This window comes from Engystomops pustulosus, chromosome 3 (assembly GCF_040894005.1).
Source record: "Engystomops pustulosus chromosome 3, aEngPut4.maternal, whole genome shotgun sequence".
Classification (NCBI taxonomy): Eukaryota; Metazoa; Chordata; class Amphibia; order Anura; family Leptodactylidae; genus Engystomops; species Engystomops pustulosus.
Window position 1 is genome coordinate 88,457,035 of NC_092413.1, and position 25,928 is coordinate 88,482,962.

The 25,928-nt window shown below is 38.3% G+C and overlaps 1 protein-coding gene across 3 annotated transcripts in view; it reads right to left on the reverse strand.

Moving 5' to 3' along the window:
- Nucleotides 1-5,315: 5,315 nt before the first annotated feature.
- The window catches only part of HIVEP2 (HIVEP zinc finger 2), a 147,566-nt gene continuing 126,953 nt past the window's right edge, over nucleotides 5,316-25,928 (reverse strand). For all 3 annotated transcript variants that reach the window (XM_072141345.1, XM_072141347.1, XM_072141348.1), the window contains 6 exons: nucleotides 19,709-25,077; nucleotides 18,243-18,394; nucleotides 15,066-15,241; nucleotides 12,945-13,046; nucleotides 10,246-11,129; nucleotides 5,316-6,937 (listed from right to left, as the gene is read on the reverse strand). In XM_072141345.1, coding sequence (XP_071997446.1) covers nucleotides 6,149-6,937; nucleotides 10,246-11,129; nucleotides 12,945-13,046; nucleotides 15,066-15,241; nucleotides 18,243-18,394; nucleotides 19,709-24,775 — 7,170 coding nt within the window. In that variant the 5' untranslated portion in view covers nucleotides 24,776-25,077 and the 3' untranslated portion in view covers nucleotides 5,316-6,148. The remainder of the gene's footprint in view (nucleotides 6,938-10,245; nucleotides 11,130-12,944; nucleotides 13,047-15,065; nucleotides 15,242-18,242; nucleotides 18,395-19,708; nucleotides 25,078-25,928) is intronic.

Sequence of the window (25,928 nt, forward strand, 5' to 3'; positions counted from 1 at the left end):
ACAGATTAAAAAATAAAGGCACCCGTTAAACCTATATAATTTTGAAAGCAGTCAACCAGGCAATGCATTTGGCAATTAACATTTGACCACCCTCATGTCACTTTGTGACAAACACAAATTATTAAACAAAAAGTGCACTGAAAATGCCTTGATAATGTACGTTTTTACATAAAACGCACATCGAAGTGGAGGTTTACGCAAATATAGGGATTTGAAAATAATAACACAAAGTGAGCAGATTTATATATACCACAATACACAACATCAAGAATTTACACTCCCATAAATGCTAAAACCGTGTCATATTTGGTTGTTATCCACAAATGTGTTTAAAAACATATCACACACAAAATAAAAAGCAACAGCAACAATCAGTGCTGGCACGGATCATGGGTGTTAACCCTTTACATTCTGCCAACAAAGCTGCCAACGGTATGTTACAGCCGGCGGCACATAGGCGCCGCCATCTTGGCTGTGATTGTCGCTCCCCTTGACATCTTTGAGTGACGATCCGTTTCTATGACAGCCTATGTAATTTCTAGATATCTGTTACAATGTGCCACAACCCAAAAGTCCCTTCCTATCAATATATAAAAACAGTAATTCCTGGCAGTGAAACTTGAAATGAAAAATAGTGCCCAAATTGTAAACATATATTCGTACAAAAGGTTTTAATATTTTTAAATCCATTAAAACCTATATAAATTTGGTATCCCCGTAATTGCACCAACCCAAAGAATAATGGGGAGGTTTCAATGGAGCTCACAACGAAAGCAGTAATAAAAGAGCTGTAAGGATCGGAGATAAAGGATCCTCTGGACCACCGCGGACGATGACGTAAGCCGACACCTGGGACCGGAGTCTAAGTGGTACCCGGTTTTCACTTGCTGCGGCGTGATACCACCAGGTCCACCGTGGCATTTGACAAACTAGGAGAATATAGACTGGTCAGATGAGACCAACATTGAACACTTTGGAATCCATGATACACACGCATGCTTGAAGGCACTGCATTATGGTGTGGGATTTTTTTCAGCATACAGCAATGGTAAACTTCATATTGTTGAAGGAAGGATAATGGACATATATAAAATCTGAGGCCATCTAGGAAGATGATGAAAATGATTCTGAACATACAGCCAAGAAAATAAAGCTGCTAGAATAGCCCAGTCAATCACCTGACCTGAATCCAACAGAAAAATTATGGTGGAAACTAACGCTCAGAGTTCACAGAAGGAGCCGATGGAACCTTCAAGATTTGAGTTTGTGTGTGGAAGAAAGGGCCAATACCCCACCTCAGCAATGCATGTGCTAAGTTTCTCCATACAGGTGGTGTCTTGAAGCTGTCATTCCCAACAGAGGCTTTTGTACAAAGTATTAAATTCATTTAATTAATTGTGTTCAATACTCAATACTGTACGAATATACGAATAGTGACCTACCAGGGACAGTGTAGAATTCTATCTAGACACTAAATCAGTATCGTCTTTCTACAGTGTAGAGCTCAGGTCATAACATATGACCAACCAATATCTATCTCTAGAGGACTAACAACTATTATAGTCATACTTTGCAATCTAATAATACTCCTCTAAGATACTCTGATGGTATGAATACGTAGTACTGTAGTATCTGGCAGCAGATACACACTTACTACTATACCTCAGTAGGAGCTCTCACAGAGATATAAATATACTGCCAATATAGCAGGGATATCTGTTCTTTGAGCACTACAACACTGATATCCCAGTCATTGTTCAGACTCTATTTGCCGTTCATAAGAGTTTGACCTACAACTCATGAACGCCCCATTTGTGACTCAATGAGCCTACCCTACTGTGTTTTTAACACATCTTCCTTTTGAGCACTTGGTAGCAACGCTACTAAATAATATATTCTCTTAATCCTGAGACTAATAAACGCTAAGTTTTATTATGTGTTAATAATATATTTTTTGTCCGGATACGGGTATCTTTGTCTGCCAATAGCAGTATTGTATTCTTTCAATACTCAATACTGTGGCATTGTCAATTTACTTATTTATTTATAGTTTCCAATTGATTGAAACTGTTTGCAAGAGGAACAACTGATGACCAGAGCAGTACACAAGGATGTTACTTCCTTATTTTTATTTTATAAGGAATACTTGTTTTTATTGAAAACCACATGTGGATGACATATTGGGGGTCATTTATTAAGGGCCCAAATCGTGTTTTTACCGCGATTTACCCGAATTTTTCCATTTTGTGACGATTTTCCCTGAATTGCCCCGGGTTTTTGGTGCCCCATTCTCTTTAACATGAAACTGTCATAACTGTCCAGGTTGTCTAAAAAGTTCTTGACAGATTTCAGTCACCTCCCATCCCTGCTCCATTGAGCTGCAAAGTAGAATGGAAAGGTGGCTGTGCGTGTGCACTACTCTCTATTCACGTTTATGGAAGAACATATTTAAGGTTGGCTGCCACTAGCCATGTGTTATTTAGCTAGGTAGTGGCCTTTAAGTATATAGTTTTTTACATTATCTGATACTGAATAATGTCAATTATAATTGTGTTGTATGGAATAACTTAAAATCTGGGTGGTGTAATGCCCATGAATAGTCATAAGGTCATAGCTTTAAAAACACAGAGACATTCCAAATGGGCACCAATGGCTCCAAACAGTTATTCAAAACCTCTGTACCACTGCCTCATGAAAAACACTACACAGAGAAAACCAGTACTTCTTATATATCACTGCCAATGTGCCACTAAAAAGTATGGCATACACTGACCATGCAGAATCCTGCTGCTAATACTACATTTAAAGTTGTTTTAGTTAAAGTGTAACTGTAAAGCTATAGTGATTTTCCCAAATTATTATATGTGATTCCCCCTTTGAAAACAAACAGAATGATGCCTACTTTGTGCTGCTCACCCTTTTCTTTCCAAACTTCTGGCATTTTCTCTTATGAAAGTGTTTGACAAAAATCTTTCTCACCAGAGGTGAAGTGGGCGGAGACTAATCTCTGTCAGTCTATGCCCTCAAGCTGAGGCCCATTAGCTCGTCCACAGATCCCATGATGTCTTGTGTTCTCTCTCAAAGTAATGTAGCAATAATTCCATTTAGTTTCCCACAAGTAAATCCCCTTAACACTGCACATACAGGATGTATATGGTAACAGCCAGGCAGCTTCCATCACATTGAGGAGCAGGGAACATGTAACAAGTGGGAGAAATCATTAGTACAAGAAATCTATAGCGTGTGCTGTGTGAGAAAGTTCTATAGAATCACAGACTGGGATTAAGGGACTAATTATGGGAATAGGGAGATCTTGTACCTCACTATTCTGTGCAGGAGACATCTGTAACTTTTTGCTTAGTTGCATCTTCACATCCCTCTATTGAGCTCCATCCCCTTGCTGTGAGTTTATTCTAAATAAAACAGGGGAAATCCACATGGAAACCTGTGGTGAAAGTGTATGTATAACATGTGGATTCATTCTAGATTTTCAGATGTATTTTCCTGTCCCATAAGCCTTACATCCCAATGATATAACCAGGCGAGTTCATTCCACCTGTCCACTTCCAAGACATTTTGAGGGACCCCCTTCATTCTCATGAGTAACTCAATACATTGTGACAGTGAGGAGCTGGGTCTACATTAGGGGGCATTTGTGGGCAGAGGATGTATTGCTCCTTTAATACCGCTTGGTTGAATGCCCAGGTGAAAATGCTGATCAGCTATCTCCTGTCTATATATCTATCATCTATCTGTGTAGTTAAATATCTCCTCTAATGCATCTATTTCCTATCTATATATCTGCTTATCTAATCATTTATCTGTCTAGCCTTTTTATCTATATATCTTCTATCTACCTATCTATCTCCTATTATTTATCCATCTATCAATCGATAGATGGATAGATAATAGGAGATATTATCTCTCATATTATCTCTCACTGTATTTATCTCTCATATCTATCTTCTACTGTATCTATCTCTCATATCTATTTCGCTATCTATATATAATCTACTTTATATTTATGCATCTATAAATCTATCTATTATCTATCTATAAATATATATTTTCATCTTTCATATTTATCTTTTATCATCATTCTACCTATCATCTGTCTATCTCCTACAGAATTCTCCTACAGTCCCATATCACAGATTTCCTTACTATACTTCTGTGTGTAACTACAAAGTGTTATTATTGTGCAGGACTAAAGGAGCCTCTTACTCACTTTAAGTTCAGCCCAAGTCCCCACTTTGTCTAAAACCAGCCCTGGTGATGAGGTAGAATAACGGTTCCCATTCCACAACTTGACTGTGGGATGTACAAACACAATTTACCATGATGTGTCTATGTTTTCTATGGTGTTTACATACGAGTCTATAGTTTATTTTTCTTTTTACATGCCGAAATAAAAATGCTGTGTTTTTTTAGTTAATTTAACTTTATAGTCCCCCCTGGAAAGACATAATGGGACATAATGCTGTGCTCTACTCACTTTATATGACACTGCCTTTGTGAGGCCTTGACTGTTGTGACAACCATTGGGTCCAATGTAAAAGGGCCTAATGTGTATACTATGACATACAGAATATTTATATCTAGGTATAACTTGCAACACGGTGCAGGAAGTTACCTAATGAAGTTTCAGTGATGTTATAGATAGTCATGTTTCTCTGAGATCGAACCAGAACAGTCACTGATCCAAGAGTCTAGAAAGAGACAATCACTCATTACTAATAATTCTTAACTTATCTTAAGTTGCTACATTTTGTAGCACAGTCTCCCTCTTGCCATCTTTCCACTCTCTTCAGCTATGCTGTGACCGTGTATTACCTGTTATCGTGCTGGTTTATGGATTAGGATGTGAGAGGAAAGTAGGAATAAAATCAGTAAGTTAACTTTTACTACATGATAGCCTAAACATGGTTAATATTCATAGACTTTCCAGATGATAAACGTGCAACACAGTTTCTGCATGTAACTGTATATTTATTTCTTTTTTAAAGAACACTCCTTAATGATCTGTATTACAAACTCGGTTTCACAGAATTATAATCCACTAAATAGCACAATAACCCATTTCCACAAAGTCAGATGTGCTTTGTCACCGTTTTTAAAGACACTCCAGTAAATTTATTTGGTGACGTGTCCAACTGAGCGTTACATATAACTGTACCAGTGATGCACTTGTACATATACATGGGGTGGAATGTTTCCCATATGTATTATTGGAGAATACCAAGCAAAAAGTTCACATAAGACCATATACTTGTGATATATTCAGAGCTTTTGGAGAAATAAAACCTCACAATAAGCACGTGTTTGTACTTTTAATGCTTTACATTACTATAATTTTAAAATCACAATCCGCACTTAAGTTATAGTCAATTCAGCAAACAAGGGACGAAAAAATTACAAGAGTAAAGAACCGACTGATATATCCGTCATTTTTTGTTATTCAACCAATGCATAAGTGCATAATAAGATGATATTTCAGTTAAATATCTTGCTTACACTATACAGTTTTTTGTTCTATTTACGCAACAGTAATCCCCATGCTTCACATAGAAAAAAGCAATTCACGACATTAAGAAAAAAATGTACAATTTATGAAACAAAGTAAATAAATATTAGTATTACAGGATTGGAGCTGTACATAAAAGCTGTCGAGTTTCAATCATATAAAAATATGTTTTTAGTGCAACCTCACATATATATTGATGCTATTTTTTTACTTTTTACATGTAGGCCCAAGTGTCCAAAAAAGAATGAAATTACAATTATTACAAAGCAGATACACAAATTCTAAAATATATACAGGGTACTGCTAAAAATGCTTATAAGAATATAAGCAACATAAAGAAAAAGGCACAAACATCTGTACAATTAAAAGTACCAGACCCATTATAAGAGTTTAAAGTTTCGTTTTGGTCAGGCTCATGATGACTTATCTGTATGTGTGTACATATATATATAGCTCATATATATATATATACACACATAAGCAAGTCTATATATTTATAGTTATCTGTTTTCTTATAATAAAGTACTTTCAAGAACAAATCATTGTTAAGTACATCAGACATGCTATGAATGTATTTTCTACAAGAAAAGAGTTTTTATCTTATCGTCTACATGCCCATTCAAATCAATGCAAACTACTAGAGTCGCCAGTGGCGTCCTTCCCTTCCTGTGTGCTCAATGGCTCTTCACTCCTGCCATGAAATCCTAACTTTGTCATGTCCATGCTCTTACTATAGAATTTGGAATGAGCTAGTGTAGGCTGTGATGTACCAAAACTGTCTTTATCTCCGTGCAAGTCAACATGGGTGGCTGAGGCGCATGCAAGTGACATGCCTGCCTCATGTCCACTAAAGTGCCTTATGCCAAACTGTGCACTTTCTAATGTTTTTTGATTGGGCTCAGGAGGATGAGACAGCTGGTCCCGCTTTAGCGTTAGACCTTCCTCTGTAGCAATCCTCAGGCAAGCAATGGCTTTTGTGCAAGTACGTAAATTTTCCTCTTGCTCCCTCTCAGCAGGCCTGGAGTTGTCATCCGAAGGGCTTTGCCCTGGTGAAGGTAAGAGTGTTGGGGCAGCTCCATGTATGGGATCTCCAAGAGGGAAATCAGAAGAAGAATGTTTCTCAAGGTGCAATGGGTTACATGACTCTGAAGATGGGATTGTCTTCTCATCTGAGTTTCTTAGGTGCAAATCTGTGGTTGATGAAGAGTGAGTATTGGGTTGGATTGCAGAATTTGAATTGATAATTTGAATCCCACCAATGGGGATCATGGGTAAAGGTGCTCTTATTTGCTGCTGTGAGTGCAATGGTAAGTGGCTGAAAACATAGTCTTTGTGGCCATGGCTTTGGTGTCCAGGAACATCTTCTGGATAATGACCAACATATGGGAACTGCGGCCAGTTCTTTCGTAAACTCTGCAGAAAAAATAAAGAAAAGTAATACGTTAAGTAAAAATTTAAGAAAGAAAAGGATTTTCTAAATTGCCACTTAATTGATTGTTAGAATTGTACATATTGTTTGCAATATACAATAGAATTTTTATAAATGGTAATCTGTACATTATATTGTATCTGTGTGAGCAAGACCATGGGGGCTAACCTGCTAGATATAGATCCCATGCTATCCCAGAAGCTGAGATAATGAACTGGGAGACTCATATAAGTAAACTGATGCTGGTTTATACTTTATCATATGTTCTGCTGGCCTCCCCAATTATTAAATTATATATACTTAATTACCGTAAATGTAAAAAACTTCTATTCGTTAGATGCCTTTTATACATATCACACTTCTGAGAGATCCGGGGCACAATCGGCAATACAGTAATGCCCAGATCTCTGGTGCACATCTTCTATTCTTATTACTAGGATCATAGTACATGTACCACCAACTGGTATCATACAATAACAATACATTTCAGGCAAGAGACAAAGAAATTAATGTGTTGCCTGATTTATAGACACATATCAAGATCAACACTACATATTTATATAATGGTTAACATATTTTCCTACAATAATGTAACGTGTGTTGCCAAACCCTCAGAAAACAATATCCATTGGAGCAATTTGTTCTGCTTTCTAGATCAGGCCTGCTGTTTTAACATAAATGGACCTAATGGGGAAAATAAGCTTCAATACAAATAGTTAGGTTCAGGCCAAATCCATGACAGCGAGTGCTATTGATACAAATCTTTTCTTACATGAAGTTAATAAATCTAAAACTCTAAAAAATATTATAAATCTGTTCCCTCAAGGGAACAATAGGTTACAAATCATACAAGAAGCTACGATATATCACAGAGGGTATGCCAAAAAGCAGCTGGATACAGTAGGTGGGCAACAGTGGATAGTGAAATATAATGACATACAACTCTCTAGACAACATGCTGGAAAAGAAGTCCAGGTTTCGCTGTGCATAAGTATATATGGACCATATACACAAGAGACGCAACTGATACAGCAGAGAGAGAATTATACAACCTTACAGCATTAATTAAACAATACTTATATTCTATTAATTCTTCCAGGAACAAGATATTTTGGCTCATAAAGACCAAGCACCATCAGACCGGCCCACCTGGTACTCCAGTGGATCCAGTGGTGTAGCTATAGAGGTCGTAGAGGACGCTCTTGAGTCTAGGCTTCTAAACTGGGGCCACTCACCACACAATTTATGAGCACTACAGGAAAATCCTGTAGACACATAGGTAGGTTGACCCTTACATAAACCTTGGAAAAAAGTCTCCAATTCTGGCTGTACAAGACATGATAAATGCCCCCAATATTCATATTATATTCAGTATTATTTGGTGTACCATTTATATGGCACTGCATGTTTGGAGAATTATCTTGTTTGGAAGGTTCTGGTACAGTACCATTACATGTCTCTAACTTTTGCAGTGTACGGTCCTATTTAGGCCCCCATACATTTAACCTCTTAAGGACGCAGGGTTTTTCCGCTCATTTCTCGCTCTCCAACTTCAAAAATCCATAACTTTTTCATTTTTACGTGTACAGACCGGTGTGAGGGCTTATTTTGTGCATAACAAATTTTACTTTCCCGTAATGTTATTTATTTTAACATGCCGTGTACCGCGAAGCTGAAAAAAATTCCAAATGTGGAAAAATTGAAAAAAACCCCGCACATGCGTCACGTTCTTGTGGGCTCAGTTTTTTCGACTTTGACTGTGCACTCAAAATAACACCTCAGCTTTATTCTTTGGTTCGGTGCGATCGCGGTGATACCAAATTTATATAGGTTTTATTGTGTTTTAATACATTTTCAAAAATTAAACAAATGTGTACAAAAAAGAAAAAAATGTTTTTGCCATCTTCTGACGCTAATAACTTTTTCATACTTTGGTGCACGGAGATGTGTGAGGTGTCATTTTTTGCGAAATGAGGCAACGTTTTCATTGCTACCATTTTGAGGTCTGTGCGACATTTTGATCATTTTTTATTTCATTTTTTATGTGATGTAAAAAGGTGTAAAAGTCGCATTTCGGACATTTGGGCGCCATTTCCCGCCTCGGAGGTCACCGCCGGCCATAACCGTTTTTTTATATTTTGATAGATCGGGCATTTTGGGACGCGGCGATACCTAATATGTTTGTGATTTTTACTGTTTATTATGTTTTATATCAGTTCTAGGGAAAGGGGGGTGATTAGAATTTGTAATATTTTATTAATTTTTTTTATTTTTTAAACTTTTTTTTTCTTTTTTTTCCCACTATTTCTTAGACCATGTAGGGTACATTAACCCTAGATGGTCAGATCGTTCCTACCATATACTGCAATACTTCTGGGGTTAATGAATTCCTACATCCCAGCATTTTTATACTGCTAAGATATATAACTCTGGGACTAGATGTTTGCAGATTAAGCATATTTGTTTTCCCTTCTTTTACATACAAAATTCACAAAACTGCATCATTTCTGGTTAGAATGAGTATGTGACCTACCAACTTTTCCTTTCCATAACAGATGGAATGAATGTTCAGCAAACCACTATCTACTAGGTATTTCAGGTGTTATTCCTGCATATAGTCTTCTATTTCCACTCTCTGTGCCATCTTACAGCTAATAATCAGGCTGCTCCTGTATAAATATGCAGCTAGCGACCAGTATACACACAATGGGGGTTATTTATCGTGCGCCGGTGTATGATAGCCCCTGCCTGGCATAGAAATAAATGCAGCCAGCGGCTTTTCACATGTTAAAATTTGCCGGCTGCAGCGTGTGCATAGGCATGGGGACAGTAACGCCCTGCGCCGGCCCTTTCCTGGCCAGCCACGACCTCTGCTCAGCCACCCCCTACCCTTCTTGCCCCACTGGAGTGAAGGTGGCGGATTGGGGAAAATAATCACAAGTGCTAGCAATAAGCTAGTATTTGCGATTATTTCATGACTTCTATGCCACTGACATGACACAGAGGCCCTGATGAATATCCCTCAATGTCTATTATTGCCTGACTATAGATAGATCTAAAGGGAGGAGGACATAAACAACTGGACACATGTTATTGCTGTTTACATAGAAGGTGAAAAGAATCAGTTTATCTGGTGGTCCCTCTGCCCACGTTATTTACCATCACATTCACAGACTGTAATAATTATTACTGGAAGGTAGTTCTTTAAAAACAAGCTGCCATAAGTTATAATATGTGAGAAGTTCACATAAATATATACATGACATTAAGTGAAAAAATGTAAGTGACTTACTCCAGGCCCAAGTAATCCTGAGTCTGAGTGCAAATAGTGACTCATTGGCAAACTTGGGTTGTGGTGTAAACGTCTTCTAGGAGAAAGTGCTCTGATGCTGGACATGTATCTTCTCTCTCTTCTAGGAGACAGATCCCTCCCAGTAGACATATCTTTCCCAGGTGACACTGGCCTTAATGGTGAAAGATGACGTCTTGGTGATACATCTCTTCGTGGTGAGAGTTCCCTCCTTAATGCAGCTTCTTTTCGTGGTGATAGGTGCCTCATTGGAGAAGCATCCCTTCGTGGTGATAAGTGCCTTCTGGGGGACAAATCTCCCCTAAGTGATAGGTACCTCTTTGGTGAATTATCTCTATGCGGTGAAGAATCATATCCTGGAGAGGAATGGCGGCTACAAGATGAAAAGTCCCTAGGAGATGAACTAGCTTCAGAAGTAAGCATATAGTCCTCATCCATGCTTCCAGGTACATCCATCTTTTCTCTGTCGTGTTCTAAATTGGCGAGGACAAGCTTTTGATAATTAATCATCTGGGAGTCTCCACCCATAGCACTTGGAGTCAAAAGATGTGTAACTTGAATACTAGGCATGGTGGACAAATAGCTCATCAATGAAGAGCGAGCCATAGAGACCTCCGGTGATGATCTTTGTGATCCCGAGGCAGCGGTAACAGACAGTGTTGAAAATCGCGGGGGCTGTGGACTTGTACTTCTTGATCGAGTTTTTGGTGTTGAGTCACCCTGGTTTTCATCAAAATCTTCCTCCTCGTCATCGTCATCATCATTATCATCTCCATCATCACCATCTGATTCCTCTGCATCTGAAAACTGGTGATCAATAGCGATGGAGCTCTTTTCTGATTCTTTCTGCATATCTTCAATGTTTCCTGAAAAGACATTATAATTGAAATTGAAATATAAAATCATTTTAAAATGAAGACTTCCATTTTGTGGAGTCAAACTAGACTATTATGACTACAATAATACTAAGAATAAAACATGTAACATTCAAATGTATTGGCGTAATAACTCAGGCTTACATCACTTGTCACTGAATGTGATAGTTCAGACTTGTTATAAATTTCATTGATGCAATAAATCTACCATCTACCAAATAAACGGCTCATTTGGTCAAGAGAGGTCACATCGAAACAAAACCTGAAATATAACTTGTCTTCTCATCATTGTACCTTGTCACCAATACATAAAAAATGGCGCCCTTGTCACACACATTTTTTTTGTTAGTTAACCCATTGATATATGCATAAATATTGAATAGAATTTAATACTATTTTAAATATGCAGTAATGAAAAAAAAAAATAATAACAAAAATTACATTAGCAACCATTTTAAAGTTTGTAGTGCTCTTTACTGATACTTATATATAAATCAAATAGTGAGGTGAAACCATATAGTTTATAGGGGTATTCCAGGAATCAGCATAATTCATATTCAAATGGATCATTAAAATATAAGATAACATGTAATTATTTGTTAATTAATTTTTGCTCTTCTATACACTATAATGAAGAGTTAAAATGCTACTGGCCCATTGATTGTCTCCCTGTGGAGCAGACACAGGACAGAAGATGGCTGCTGGTCACATGTCCACGTCACATTTCCTGCACCTGCCTGGGCAGGTCATGTGATCACCACTATGTTTGACTGTAGTTGGTATGGCCAGTGTTGTGGTGAGACGTCATCTCAGTGAGGTAATGTGCAATGATGGCAATTACAAATCATTACTATGGTAACAGAGCAGGACAGTCTGTTAGATCATCAGTGGGAGCAGAGCATAAGAGGGAGGAGCTGTTGGATTATGGGAATTGTAGTCGTAGATGGTGGTCACCTTAGAGAATCTCTGCCTACTTTAGAAATCCCATAAAAATTTGTGAATCTTAAAAGCAAACTATTTAAGCTCCATTTTGTGATTGGCATTGAGTTTTGTCGCATTCATTAATTGATAGCATTATGGGGTTTTTTTTATCAGAAGTTCATATTCCTGGAATACACTTTTAGTTTATGGTATGCTTAGTATAAGACACTGAATAAGTTGAATCTAAAATGATGTATTGAATTGAGAGATGTTGTGTTCAATTATTTTCACAAAACTGACCTGTAATGATTCTGTAATAGTGTGTCTATATCATCTAGACCTACCTGATGTAGCCTAGGATAGTTTTTAGTATTACTTATTATACTTGTCTAGCACATTTGTAACTCGCGTGACTAAGTTACACTACAGACTGACAATCTCTACCTAGGTTCTAAAAATGTAACACTTTAGACACCATATTGGGATCTGTGACATGGCTCTTTATGTTGCACCTTCCCTCATACTGTTATGGTATGTTATGGTATGAGTGTGGTATTGTTCCAGCTATAATCCCTTCATTTAGATTTTGTAATATACAGTTGTCTCATAACTTAAAAGGAATGGGCAGTATTTTTCCCTCCCAAACTTTCTGAAAAACACAAGACACCAAACAAAAACTGAAGAATGAATATTTGCCAAAAAGATTTGTCGAAACATTTGCCATAATTAGCTTGTCCACTCGGTTATTAGAAAAAAAACTGTTTAATTGCTTGCAAATAGATAGCTAAACACATATATAAATGTATTTCCTCATGTCAGGCAGCTGTGTGGGCGATCCATCTTCTCACAGAGGCTTTCAGAAACCAAAATTAAAGTATGACGTACCTGATTCTTCTATTTCCGCATCATCTACAGATGTCATCGCTACTCCAAGCTCCAGGCACTTTTTCATGTGGGCCTTTGACTTCATATGTTTTGTTAGGTTTCCTATAAGGAGACAGAAGACGTCTAGTTAGGTTTCTAAATTATGTTATTTTAACATTTTTGCAGTTGGGAGTGCAAAACAATAATTGCAGCTTTTCATGTAATGAAGAAAATGTAAGAATTTAGGTATAAAATCACAGACTATGAGAGGTGGATGTTTTAATAATAATTCACTAAAATTTAGACAGTTTATAACTAGTGTAGAGGCACAGAATTTATTACAGAAGCTTATGATGGATGATACATTTTGCACAACTTTAGACAGTTTTGTCTAACTTTATACGGAATGTGGGTTACATTAATCTACTTTATCTCTACTACAAGCCCTGCCTTCTTTCCCAGCAAACCACACCCTCTTTTAGATATAAGAGCAAATAGGTACTAAATATATTATAGCTCTTATTTTATGTCTTTATGGTAGTTGTTTTCACCTGCAGATGAGAGAGGGGGTCTTTAAAGGGCCCCTTATCACGTCAGATTTAGTAAATACTCATATTCTTCTTAACATTACAAAGCTGAAGTAGTTAAATTCCATATTGTTGCATTCCTCCGTTACTCTTCCTATACTTAAACAGAAATTGACAACTATGTGTTACAATTCCAGTTGTTAAAGGGTGTGTCCCTACAGTCATACGCCAGAATAGATTGGACACTGTGAGAGTGTGCAGGGAACAGCTAAGACACGGTTGTCAAATATAACATAACACAAATATATAATATAGATTAATTTACTAAAACAGCCATGGGTTTATTTAAAATATCTCAACCTTATCCTCTTTCTTGTCATAATACTGCATATGTACCAGTTACTGCTCTATGTATCTTGACCTGTTTGTACTGGTAAAGCCTATTGAATGATAAAAAAGATATCTCAACCGTTGCAAAATGCTTTCCTATATCTGTACGTACTGTTTCCAACTCTGGTCATAGCATAAATATCCTATTCTCTTTACAGTAGCTGCTGCCTAGATATACAGAGTGTTATAAAGAGAAAAAGCCCTGCATGTTTTACCTAACAATTAAAAGATTACATGAACAGCAAAGTTGACTTGACATCATATACGATTTCTATTACATCTCATATCGATTTCAAGGGCTTCAATGCAAATTCTGCCTTCAATTAATAAAAGCATCCTTAGACCAGTGGCATCAAATGGAAGTCATTTTCTCAGCAAATGAATGTATGTGAACACTAGCTATCAGGACTTCATTAATAATGCATGTAGATACGGATGGAGAGGGCCACCGGGGAGACTGTGGGCCTTTACATTATTGATAAACTTGAAACTGACCCAGTGATAGGACCGTAAAAGCATACTTTTCTTTGAATACCTCTCTATTATACGGCTTGTGTCATCTTTGTTTGTAGGACTGTCCACATCAGCACAAACACTGCAGACGTTAACAGCCCAACAACAGTCTGTCACTGAGGCTTATGACTGTGCCACCCTCTCCTCGCAGACAGGTTAGCATTATTTGCAGTCTGCATATTGTTCACATATTGTTAGCAAGAAGTCTGCCAAACTTGTAAGCTCATGTCTACTCATTATTAGAAATTGCCATTGTATACATTTGGGGTTTTCCTGCCTTTTTTAACCTGTGGGCCACATTAATTATAAAATAAGGGGTTTGCCTAACAATCCCTCTATGCCTTCACTACTTTGGGGACAGCAATCTCCTATAGGCCCAATAGGTCAAGTAAGAGAAAACCCCTTTAAGATTACGGTCCATCTGATAATGATTGGTGGTTAGAAAACTCTGCTTGGAGCACCAAAGATTGGGGTGGGAGGTTTTGTATAGCAATTATGTTGAACGTGGTCTATAATACTTATTGCTGATCTCTACCTGCATTCACAAGAAGCAAGAAACTAAGAAATTAAGAGTTTTCTAGCCCAAACAGCTGCAGTCCACATACATATAGGAGGCATTTCTTAAGACAGGTGTTTCCAGTAAGAAGTGTTTCATTCCTTTACAAGAACACACAAGAGATTTAGAATGTTCACATTAGAAATGTATATTTACCTTTAGTTTTGAAGGCAAAGTTGCACAGTTTGCACACATAAGGCCGTACATCCGTGTGGGTGCGGATATGCTTCTTCAGCATGCTCGGTTTCTTACAACGTATGCCGCATTCTTCACATATATACTTTCCACGACCTCTCCCTCGCACATATACATAGTCTTCATTGGATTTCAAACTACAGATTGCAAAACAGAAGACCAAGGAATCAAGCACTGTGATGCTAAGAGGCCATAGACCAACTTCTACAAAGAATGTAAACTTTACCAAAACTGAGATTTTTATTCTTAATGTTAGATAAATGATAGATTCACAGCAAAATCTTCAACATGTCCATATGAAGCCTATGAATGATCCAGCAATCTAGTTATAGGGCACACATGTAAGAAGAAACACTGGGACATTTAGTTCAGTTCTTAATTCCTTAACACGATTTGTTCCTTCTCGGTTCTGTTTGGTTTGACTTGAATTACTGCTTGCAATAAGTATTATTTTAAACCTTTAAAAGTGTTATCTGCAATTTTACATCATGAGTAGAGAAGTGATGTATCCAATAACAACAGCATTTCTTCTTGAAAATACTGTATAATAGCGACCTAACACACTACTATCTACATGATTTTATTATTAGCGAGCACTTTTGCACTGAGTAGGCCAATTATCAGGAACGGGAAGTAAGAAATCTCCTTATAGAGACTTTGCCAATTAACCCCTTAAGGACGGAGGGTTTTTCGCCTCATTTCTCGCTCTCCAACTTCAAAAATCCATAACTTTTTCATTTTTCCGTGTACAGACCTGTGTGAGGGCTTATTTTGTGCATAACAAATTTTACTTTCCCGTAATGTTATTTATTTTAACATGCCGTGTACTGCGAAGCTGAAAAAAAATTCCAAATGTGGAAAAATTGAAAAAAAACCGCACGTGCGTCCCGTTCTTGTGAGCTCAGTTTTTACGACTTTCACTCTTCGCTCCAAATAACACGCCTACTTTATTCTTTGGTTCGGTGCGATCGCGGTGATACCAAATTTATACAGGTTTTATTGTGTTTTAATACATTTTCAAAAATTAAACGAATGTGTACAAAAAAGAAAAAAAATTTTTTGCCATCTTCTGACGCTAATAACTTTTTCATACTTTGGCGCACGGAGATGTGTGAGGGGTCATTTTTTGCGAAATGAGGCGACGTTTTCATTGCTATCATTTTGAGGTCTGTGCGACATTTTGATCATTTTTTATTTCATTTTTTATGTTATGTAAAAAGGTGTAAAAGTCACATTTCGGACATTTGGGCGCCATTTCCCGCCTCGGAGGTCACCGCCGGCCGTAACCGTTTTTATATTTTGATAGATCGGGCATTTTGGGACGCGGCGATACCTAATATGTCTGTGATTTTTACTGTTTGTTATGTTTTATATCCGTTCTAGGGAAAGGGGGGTGATTTGAACTTTTAATATTTTATTAATTTTTTTTATTTTTTAAACTTTTTTTTTTCTTTTTTTTTTCACTATCTTTTAGACCATCTAGGGTACATTAACCCTAGATGGTCAGATCGCTCCTACCATACACTGCAATACTACAGTATTGCAATATATGGCATTTTTGCAGGTTATACATTACAATGAGCCACTGGCTCATTGTAACGAACCTGCATAAACCATGTAGCCTCGTGTCAAAAGAAGACCCGAGGCTACCATGGTAACCGATCGCCGCCCCCCGATGACGTTCGGGGGCGTGGCGATCGAAAAAAAGATGGCGGCGCCCGCGCGCCGCCGTCTTTTAAACGCCGCCGGCGACTTTGCCGGCGGCGTTTAGGGGGTTAATAGCCGCGATCGGTGCTAGCACCGACCGCGGTTATTAGCGGTGGGGGTTTTGTGCAAAATGCAAAAACCCCCACCTCTGTATGAAGAGGACTCAGCCCGTGAGCCCTCTTCATACATCCCTTATACCTCTGCGCCGTAGAGCTACGGCGCAGAGCGTTAAGGAGTTAAGGCCGCCTTGCAGATGTGTGGAGACCTACAGCCATGCATGCTGCACTGGGGGGTTCTGGGAAATATGCAAATACATTTTCCAGGAGGGATAAGGAAAACATTGCCTCTTTAATATAAGACAGTACCTTTAAACCTGTCACTAGAAATGTCACTTTTTGTTTCAGGCAGGTTCTATGCTATACCAGAATGTCAGAATTCTGAATCATTCCAGTACTTTATAAAACTTTGTTCCACATTACCTGGCTCCCTGCTAGCAGCATTTGCTAAGTCCTGTGATAAGGAGGGAGCAGCTGCAACAGTACCTTTGTCTCTGTCTCCTTTCCTCCACACTCTCCCCACTTCCTGTAATGTGCATTGAGCAGGCAGGGGAGGGAAGAGGATGGTATGGAATAGAGGAAGAACTCATGAGGACACTAAGACAAAGGCAGCTGCAGCTGCCCCCCTCTCGGGACTCTCCACATGCTGCTGGAAGGGAGCCAGGTAATGTTAAATAGAGTTTTATAAAGAACTGAAATTATTCAGAATGCAGAAAATGTCATTTTAAAACCAGCATAGCATAGGCTATTGGAACCTGTCAACAGCTAAAAATGAAACTACTGGTTATAGGTTCGTTTTAACACCCGGAACAGCATTCCTAGGAGACTTCTTTCTCGACCATTTACATGTATGGGGATGATCGAATTGTTCATCTCCATCCAAACATTTTATATTTGTTGACAGTAAATGTTGAATCATGTACATCATTATTCTATATCTGAGAGCTTCTAGATGGTTCATAGCAAGAATCCTTGACAATTCTAAGTTCTGGTGCTCAATGTGTGTTAAATTTAAAAATAAGAGTTCATGGCATATAGAGGCAACCTCTGAGGTCATGTTTAGGTTCATAGAATTTTACTGAAAATTACATCCATCATTCCATTTTGTGTAGTTTTGATGAAGGGTGTGTCTGTAATGGACGATCTGTAGTTGACATTGTGCCGCAAATATCCTCTATTTGTCACTAGCTTTTATATCCACCATAATATTGAATGCACTAAATTTGGAAACAGTGCTTAATTTTATGGTTTTGAGGCCTTATTGTTATGGTATATTGAGTCTTTATACAAACCTCAGCATTGCCATTGCATAGACAAGTAGACAAGTCACAAATTGCTTTTTTATTTGTAAGTAAATGAATGTTTGTTATCTTACCCGCCTTCAAAAATTTTGATCCTCATAGGTTCTGTTTGTTTAGCTGAAATATCTTTCTCTCCATGACTTTCTCCCTTTGTCCTTTCTTTGCTGTTTCCAGCAGTCTTCTTTTCAAGTTTATTGGTAACCAGTAGGGATGGTTCAGGTTTCATCTAAGTCATAAAAATAAATAACAGGAAAGTTGTTGTATTTGCTCTTAGCTAAGTTTATGCATATCTTTAAAGGGGTATTCCAGGAATATAAGCAACTGATAATGTGATAAATAAATGAATACAACAAAACTATATGACATTAATCACAAAATGGAGCTCAAATAGTTTGTTTTTGTGATTTACAAACTTTTATGGCCCCTTAAAAGTATGCAGAGTTAAGTTCAAGATGGCCGCCACAAGATACTACAACTCCCTCAGTTCCTGGTAACAAACAGCTCCTCCCTGTCCTTTCGGAGAACTAGGTGGTAGCCAGTACACTTGTGCGTGCAGGATGTGCCGCCGGCGCCGCGTTTATGTATCTCCCTGCACCACTGGAGCCAGGATGCTTTTACTTTTTTTGCTGGGGGGCTTTTTCTTTACTGTTATTCATTACGGTGGGCTCTATCTTATTTACTATGGGGCAGTATATTGTACACTGTATACTGTACATCCATTGTAATCGATTTCTTTTAATACTATAACTAAATACATTTTCTGTGCAATTTTATATCTGAGAACTGCGTGGCTCCTTTCTTTCTTGTGGTATTGATATTGTACACTGGGGGTTGTATACAACCCCCAGTGTACAATATACAGCCCCTAGTAACTAGTATACAGTATATGGTATATTTCTGGTATATTGTACATTGGAGTGTGCATATTTATAAATGACTGGGTGGCTGTGTAAATAACTGGGGGCTTTGTAAATGACTAGTGGAAGGTATATATTTATTACTGGGGGCTGTATTTATGACTGGGGGATTGCATATATTAATGACTGGGGGGCTGTATATATTTATTACTGGGGGCTGTATACATAAATTACTGGTGGTCTGTGTATATTACTGTGGGGACCATATATATATAAATTACTGGGGGTCTGTATATATTAATGTCAATCTGTATATATTAATTACTGGGGTGCTGTAGATATTACCTGGGGGCTGTATATTAGTTTCTGGGGGCTAAGTATTTATTAGCTAACAAATTCTGTTGTATGTATTTCCACTTCCATTCTATTTACACCCTATTTGTTGCTCTGCCTATCCTTTAAGGAAATTTCTTAAGTGCTGGGGGCATATGGTTTCCAGCAAGTCGGCAGCAACATCATGTACTTCTTAACTATGCGAAACAAGATCCCTTACTTGCTTATATGTTAGGGACTTAATGTAAACATGGATTAAATTGCAAATATTAATTGTATTTTACAAAGTTATGATATATAACCAAGTTATGAACTCACAGATAATTTATTGATATCAACTATCAACGCACCTGAGAAAACTGAAGTTTCCATACACTTGAAGAAGTTAGCTTTCCAGCTCCAGGTCTGTGCATAGCAGCCATGGTATAAATTTCTCCTGTATTCTTCTGCTTAGACCTCAAAAGTGCTAATGATGTTCTTGTACTAAGTCCTGAAGGATTGGGATTGCTTGAGCTAACACACCATGCAGCATAAACTGATGACTTTAGTGATTCCTGTTCAGTGTGGCTGGGTTTGGCATAATTTAGGAAACACCAGCTGACAGTAGCAGTAGTCCGCAGGCTTGGGAACTGAAGAATTTGCTGTACGTCTTCTGTTGAACAAGACCTTTGTGACATCTGCATTAATATTCCTTCAGAATGTTTTTTGATTTTGAGTGGTTCCTCCTCAAGAATATCACTTGATGCTCTCTGTGGACTTAAGCTCATATCAGAAGAATTGTCCTCATCATAAATTTCATCTGGTGACATTCGACCTTCAGGATCATCATTGGATTTTGATTCAGATAATGTTTTTTCAACAGAAGATGATGTGCTAATTGGTGAATTTGACAGCGAGGGTGAAGGTGTCGGTGCGGCTGAGGACAGACAATCTTTTTGCTCTAAGGTGCGTCCTTGTCTTGTCAACTGAGGCTTTGAGGTACGTGACAGATTCTTTTTTATGTCAGAATTAGTCAATTCAACTGCGCTTAGTTCTTTAACAATTTGTCCATACATCTTTTCATCTTTAACTCTTTTTTGTTGTTTTGTTTCCATGAAGAGTTCTAGACTACTTGCAGGAGAAAGCATGCGTTTTCCACCTCCAAATGAAGATGCACTGTCTGAACTAGACACCAAGCACAAAGGAATTGTTGATTCTAAACCCAGTGGCAATGTCTGTGGCACTTTCCATAAAGGATATTGTTCCAGTTCTCCACAAGGCGCTAGCATTTGGGCTATATTGAATCCCAAACCTTTCATAGATGCACTAGTTGCCATTACTCTCTGTGATGTACTTCCATCTACTTTGCAGCAGATTACTATGGATGGGCTGTTCGTTTGAGAATGAGTAACAAGAATTTGTGAGATGCTAGTGTACATGACACTACCATATGATGGCACATGTGTTTGTATTCTGACTGGAACAACAGGTCCTGACATAGGCTGAAGTGAGCCAACACTAGGAGACACAGAAAGTTGTTGATCAGTAGAGGAATCACTTGAGCCTCCACTGTGATCTCGCTGTAGTTTTGAAAGAATATTTTTAGATTTCTTACAGGATGGTGAGGATGACTCTAAATATGGTTGGTAGCCTTTTTCCATACTATGCAGATAATTAAGAGACTTGCATACAATAGGATCTTGGCCTGCATCAAGATAATAGGAGGATTGGAGCTCTGACTGTGTTGGAGGCTTGAAATATGTGTTTTGTAAAGTTTGTAAATGATGCTGAAAATGTCTTTGTAAAGGATCTATACAGGATGGCCACAAAAGAGGAGGATGTGTTGGCATTTGTGCCATGCAAACAGAAGTGTAAGGTAGCTGAAATGTATTATGAACTGGTGGATATAATATTTTTTCAGGATGTGGAAATAAATGCTGTTGTTCTGGCAAATGTCTTTTGGCGATATAAGAAGATGGTGGTCCTAAAGGATTTCTCAACACTTCATGGCTTGTAATGGACTGCTGTGAGTAATGTGATGAGGTACTAGTAGTTTGGGCAGATGTACCAACGACTAGATTCAAAGATTCATCAGGCAGATTTAAAGAACTGGATAAAGAAGATGATGATGAACGCTGCCAGGCTATCTGTGAAGACCTACGACTAGCATAGGCTGGATCAGGTGGATCTTGATTCCCAAGTTGTTCTTGCTCTGACTGAGAATTTTCAGGGAATCCACTAAAAGAAGCCTGGCGAATGAGAAAACATTTTTTCCGTTCACGAGCTGGAGACAAAGTTGTAGTGATGGCACCAGGGACAGATGCATGTGTAAGGTTTCCATAGTCAAAAGATTTGCTCCTTATTTCAGGAATCTCAGTTAAACTCGGACATGGTATCTGCTCAGAAGAAGACCTTCTCATTTCTTTTTGATGGTGGTGGCCGGGTACAGAAAGGGAATAAGCCCCCGGAGGAACAGTTAAAAATTCAGGTGGGCGACCAATTTCATCCTGTTTTGTTGGAACTGAAGATTTTATTACATCTTCCCTGTCAAAAGACATTGAGAAGCTAGAGCTATGAGATAAGTTACTCTCCTGGCTTGGACTACGTGACAAACTTGTTCCAGTTGACTCAAAACTTGATTCCCCTGATGAATTTTCCATGTCTGCCAAACGAAGACGTTTCTTCTTTGGGGGCAATTTCTCTGCAGGTAGTTGAGACAGTGTTTCACTTCTTTGGGGCCATTGAAATTCTTCTTGTGTTTTTTCTGGCTCCTTCACAGGAATTTCTAGTTCCTTCTCTGGTTTGTCTGGCTCCTCTGTTACTCGAATCTCAGGTACAGTAATATTGTGTTGCCGCACCAATTTTGGAGGCATGTGATATGTAGACGGTTGCTGGTGTTGAGATGGTGATGGCCTTCCTGTAGATTCAGAAAGTTCTGGTGTCCAGTCTGGACTCATAGAAGACACTGTATTTACACTATCACAAGTTTCGGAGGGAGAACATGCCTTATCTGGCTGGCTGGCAAGAAGTTCTGTTGAATCAGATCTTTCAAAAGAGTTGGGTCTACTCAAAGAATTAGTGTGTTGTATTACTGATATTACATTACCAGGAGGTTTTCTACTGATAATATCTGCAACCTTATCTGTGTCTGAAGATGATTCGTCTAATACAGATACAGGGCTTCCAATTTGCTGATGTGATCGACATATGTCAAAACGGTCTTGTGGCCCATTGTAAACATATTCTTGACCTGAAATGGAAAATCCAATCCTGGCAGGTTCTTGACTTGGAGGTTTTGTATCAAAATCTAAAACCACAGGGCTGCTTGCTGAACTGCTAGGCATAGATATGTCTTCCTCATCCCCAACACTCTTTTCTTTTCTACGCTTTCTGTTCTCAATTGTTGATCCAAACCGAGCAGGAGAAGGTGCAGTTACATCTACAAAATACTCCCCTTGCTTCATTCCACCTATATACTGTACATCTCTGTATCCCTGTTTGTGAATTTCATAATCATCCCACCTTTTAGGATGCATTCCTGAGACATATTCATACACTGCAGCCATTTTCTTTTCTTTTGATGAAATAGTTTTCTCATGCACAGTTTTCCTGCAATAGGCAACAGCCGCACTCTTTGACATTCTGGTATATGGATCGAACTCAGAATGACCTTCTAAGACCAATGGTAATTCAAAAGCACCTTGCCTCCTAAGGAGTCTTTGTTGAGGAATACCTGTTGTACCTGGGTAAAACACGTCATCAGATCCTGTCATACGTTCATCAAATGAGTGACTTCCTCTAATCGAAGTAGGGACACTTAAGCTTGCACCTGAAGATGTTGGCATTGAGTTGCTTCTTATAAGTGTAGATGATTCTCCAGAAGGCTCTAAAAACACTGCTGTTTGGCCTTGTGGAATATCTGGGTACATCTTTGATTCACTTTCAGATTCTCCAATGAGGTGTGTTTTTTGCAATTCAGAAGTATGAATTCCAGATAATCTTGACTTTAGACTTTTCAACTTGCTATGATCTTGAAACCCTTCCCTCTTAGTCATAAATTGTGAGATCTGCTCATCAATCATGCTGGAGTTAACAATAGATACTCCCGCTTCTTGACTTTGTAGTGAAGATCTAGGGCTCAGTCTACAGTATTTACCAAAGATTATTTCTTCATAAGAGGTTGCATTTGTATTTGGAGGACTTATATTCTGCTCTGCACTTTCGGAACGTGAAAAATAGCCAGAATCTGTGCTTCCTTTACTATGTGGGCTCAGAAGATTTAGGGACTTCTCAGAATCATGCCCTTTCTTTTCTGTAAGCTTTAGTGCAAGTTTTTGCCTAGCGGTATGTGGTTCATCACTTTTTCCACTTAATGATGGGTTATGCATTAACTCAGATGTCACATAATGTGAGCTTTCACTAGGTAGGTGGACATTGGTTTTGGGAATAATCAGAATTGGCACTTTCATTGGGCCTCCTAATGACTCTTCTGAAGTATGGAAACCTGGATCTATATATTCCCCACCTCTGACACTCACATCTAATGGAATATGTGAAATGGGGCTTAGCTTTTCAGAATCTTCAACAAACAACAATGTCTCTTCATCAGTGTCTGTACTTTGTTCCCCATCAGAATGTATTTCATTTTCTACATCAATGCAAGATGCCTCTAGGTCTAATTTGGACACACCAGAGTCTGTAAAAGGAACCAATCCAGCTTTAATGGCATGTGCATGTGACTTCCTGTGCTTATACAGGTTGCTCTTAGTTTTGAATGAAAACCCGCAAGGTACACATGGATAAGGTCGCTCTCCTGTGTGAGATCTTATATGTTTTTTCAGCACACTTGGTTTGGCACAAGCCCGTGTACAATACGGACATATATATTTGCCTGGTTTTTTGGGCTTTTGCTCCTTTTTGTGAGTGTCTTCTGACTGATCAATAGACTTCTGTGAATATTGGCTATATGATGAAGCAAGTGAAAATTTCTTTCTGGAGAATTCAGCACTATGTCCTTGAATACGAAGAAACAAGTCCTCAGAAGCAATTGAGAGGCGTCCATGATATGGATAAGCATGTCCTTCAAGGCTCTGATGAGGCTTGGTACTGTGCACTAGCCTCTGTTGGTGCAGAGTATGCTGGGGAAAAGAAAGTGAATGCCTGTGAGTATAAGAGCCAGAACGCTTCTGCACATATTGCTTTCCTGGCATCTGCTGGCTACTTTCATTCTGTGATTCTCCTATCGAAGAACTGTAATGCTGTACTGATGTTGGGTTTGCAATCAATTCAGGGTTAGCCTGTCTTTCTCCTTCTTGACTGTCATAAGTGCTCATTGTAACAACAGCTGGATGCTCTTGCCTCCATCTGCTTGATACTTTCTCAGATTCTTCACACCTTGAGGTAGATTCTTGCTCTAATATGGTGTCTCCAGAGTCCATTTTGATTTAGTTGGTCTTCAGTGCTAGCTTACTTTAATGCTAAACAGACACATGGAGTGTGACTGACTTTACTTTTTAAATCAGAGTCACTGCCATTTTATCTTTCACCAAGTCACCAAAGTGTGTCTTATAAGATGTTCCATGAAGCAATATATGGATGTATTAATCAAATGGTTCATGCATGTCCAAAAGTGTCACAAATGTGACGAGAAATGATCTTATGTCCAATACGATATGTGTAATCCAAGGAGCTTTGTGCGATTAACGTGCAATTCTTGCCAGTGACAGCATAGATACACAACCTGAAAGACATTAAAAAAAGGAAATCAGCATTATAGTACTAGAATATTTTTTCAAGTAATGTTATTCAATAACACACTTGGGTCATTTATTATTTTTGTCGAATGATTATGTTTTTGGTGCTGGTTTTTCCATTTTATTTTGCACCCAATTCATTTTTTCACACAAAAGACAATGAATTGGGAGTGCACTAATCAAACAGCAAAATGCAATTATCCATCTGATTGTTTTATCCTTGTAGAGCTGCTATATGTTGGCCTGTGTGAGCACCACAAAATGTGCCATTTAAGTGCCGCAGGTAAAGAAAGAAAAACGCCAGCACTTAGGAAAATGTGGCGCCGGCACTAAGTTAATATGGAGCACAGAAGAAAAAAAAATAAAAAAAATGGAGCACCTAAAATGACGACATGTAGTAAATTCCCCCAAATGTCACTATTTGGCCAGATAATCCCCAAACAAATTTCAAAGATCGGGGTTTTAGGACATCAGATATATTAAAGCTGTGTCACCTCTTTGATCTCTTCTACTGTTTTAGATAAAAAAACAAAACTGTGGGACATTCAGCTCTGGATTATTAAATAAAACAACCGTAAGTTTCTGTGGCTTGTTTCTGAAGTTGAACTGGAATAGACTGTTATACAGTAAACACTCCCATAAGTCCCACACATAAATTTCCGGTCTTCACAAGACCCTTTGCTTTACTCTCCTACTATTTGCTCTTTTCACAACCATGACTTCTCCTGCGTACCCCTGTGGAACATCCTACCAAAACATGTCAGACTGTCCCTCACCTTGCAAATCTTAAAAGGAATAACCCTTCTGCTCTGCCCCTTCACCTAGTGGTGCCTCCATC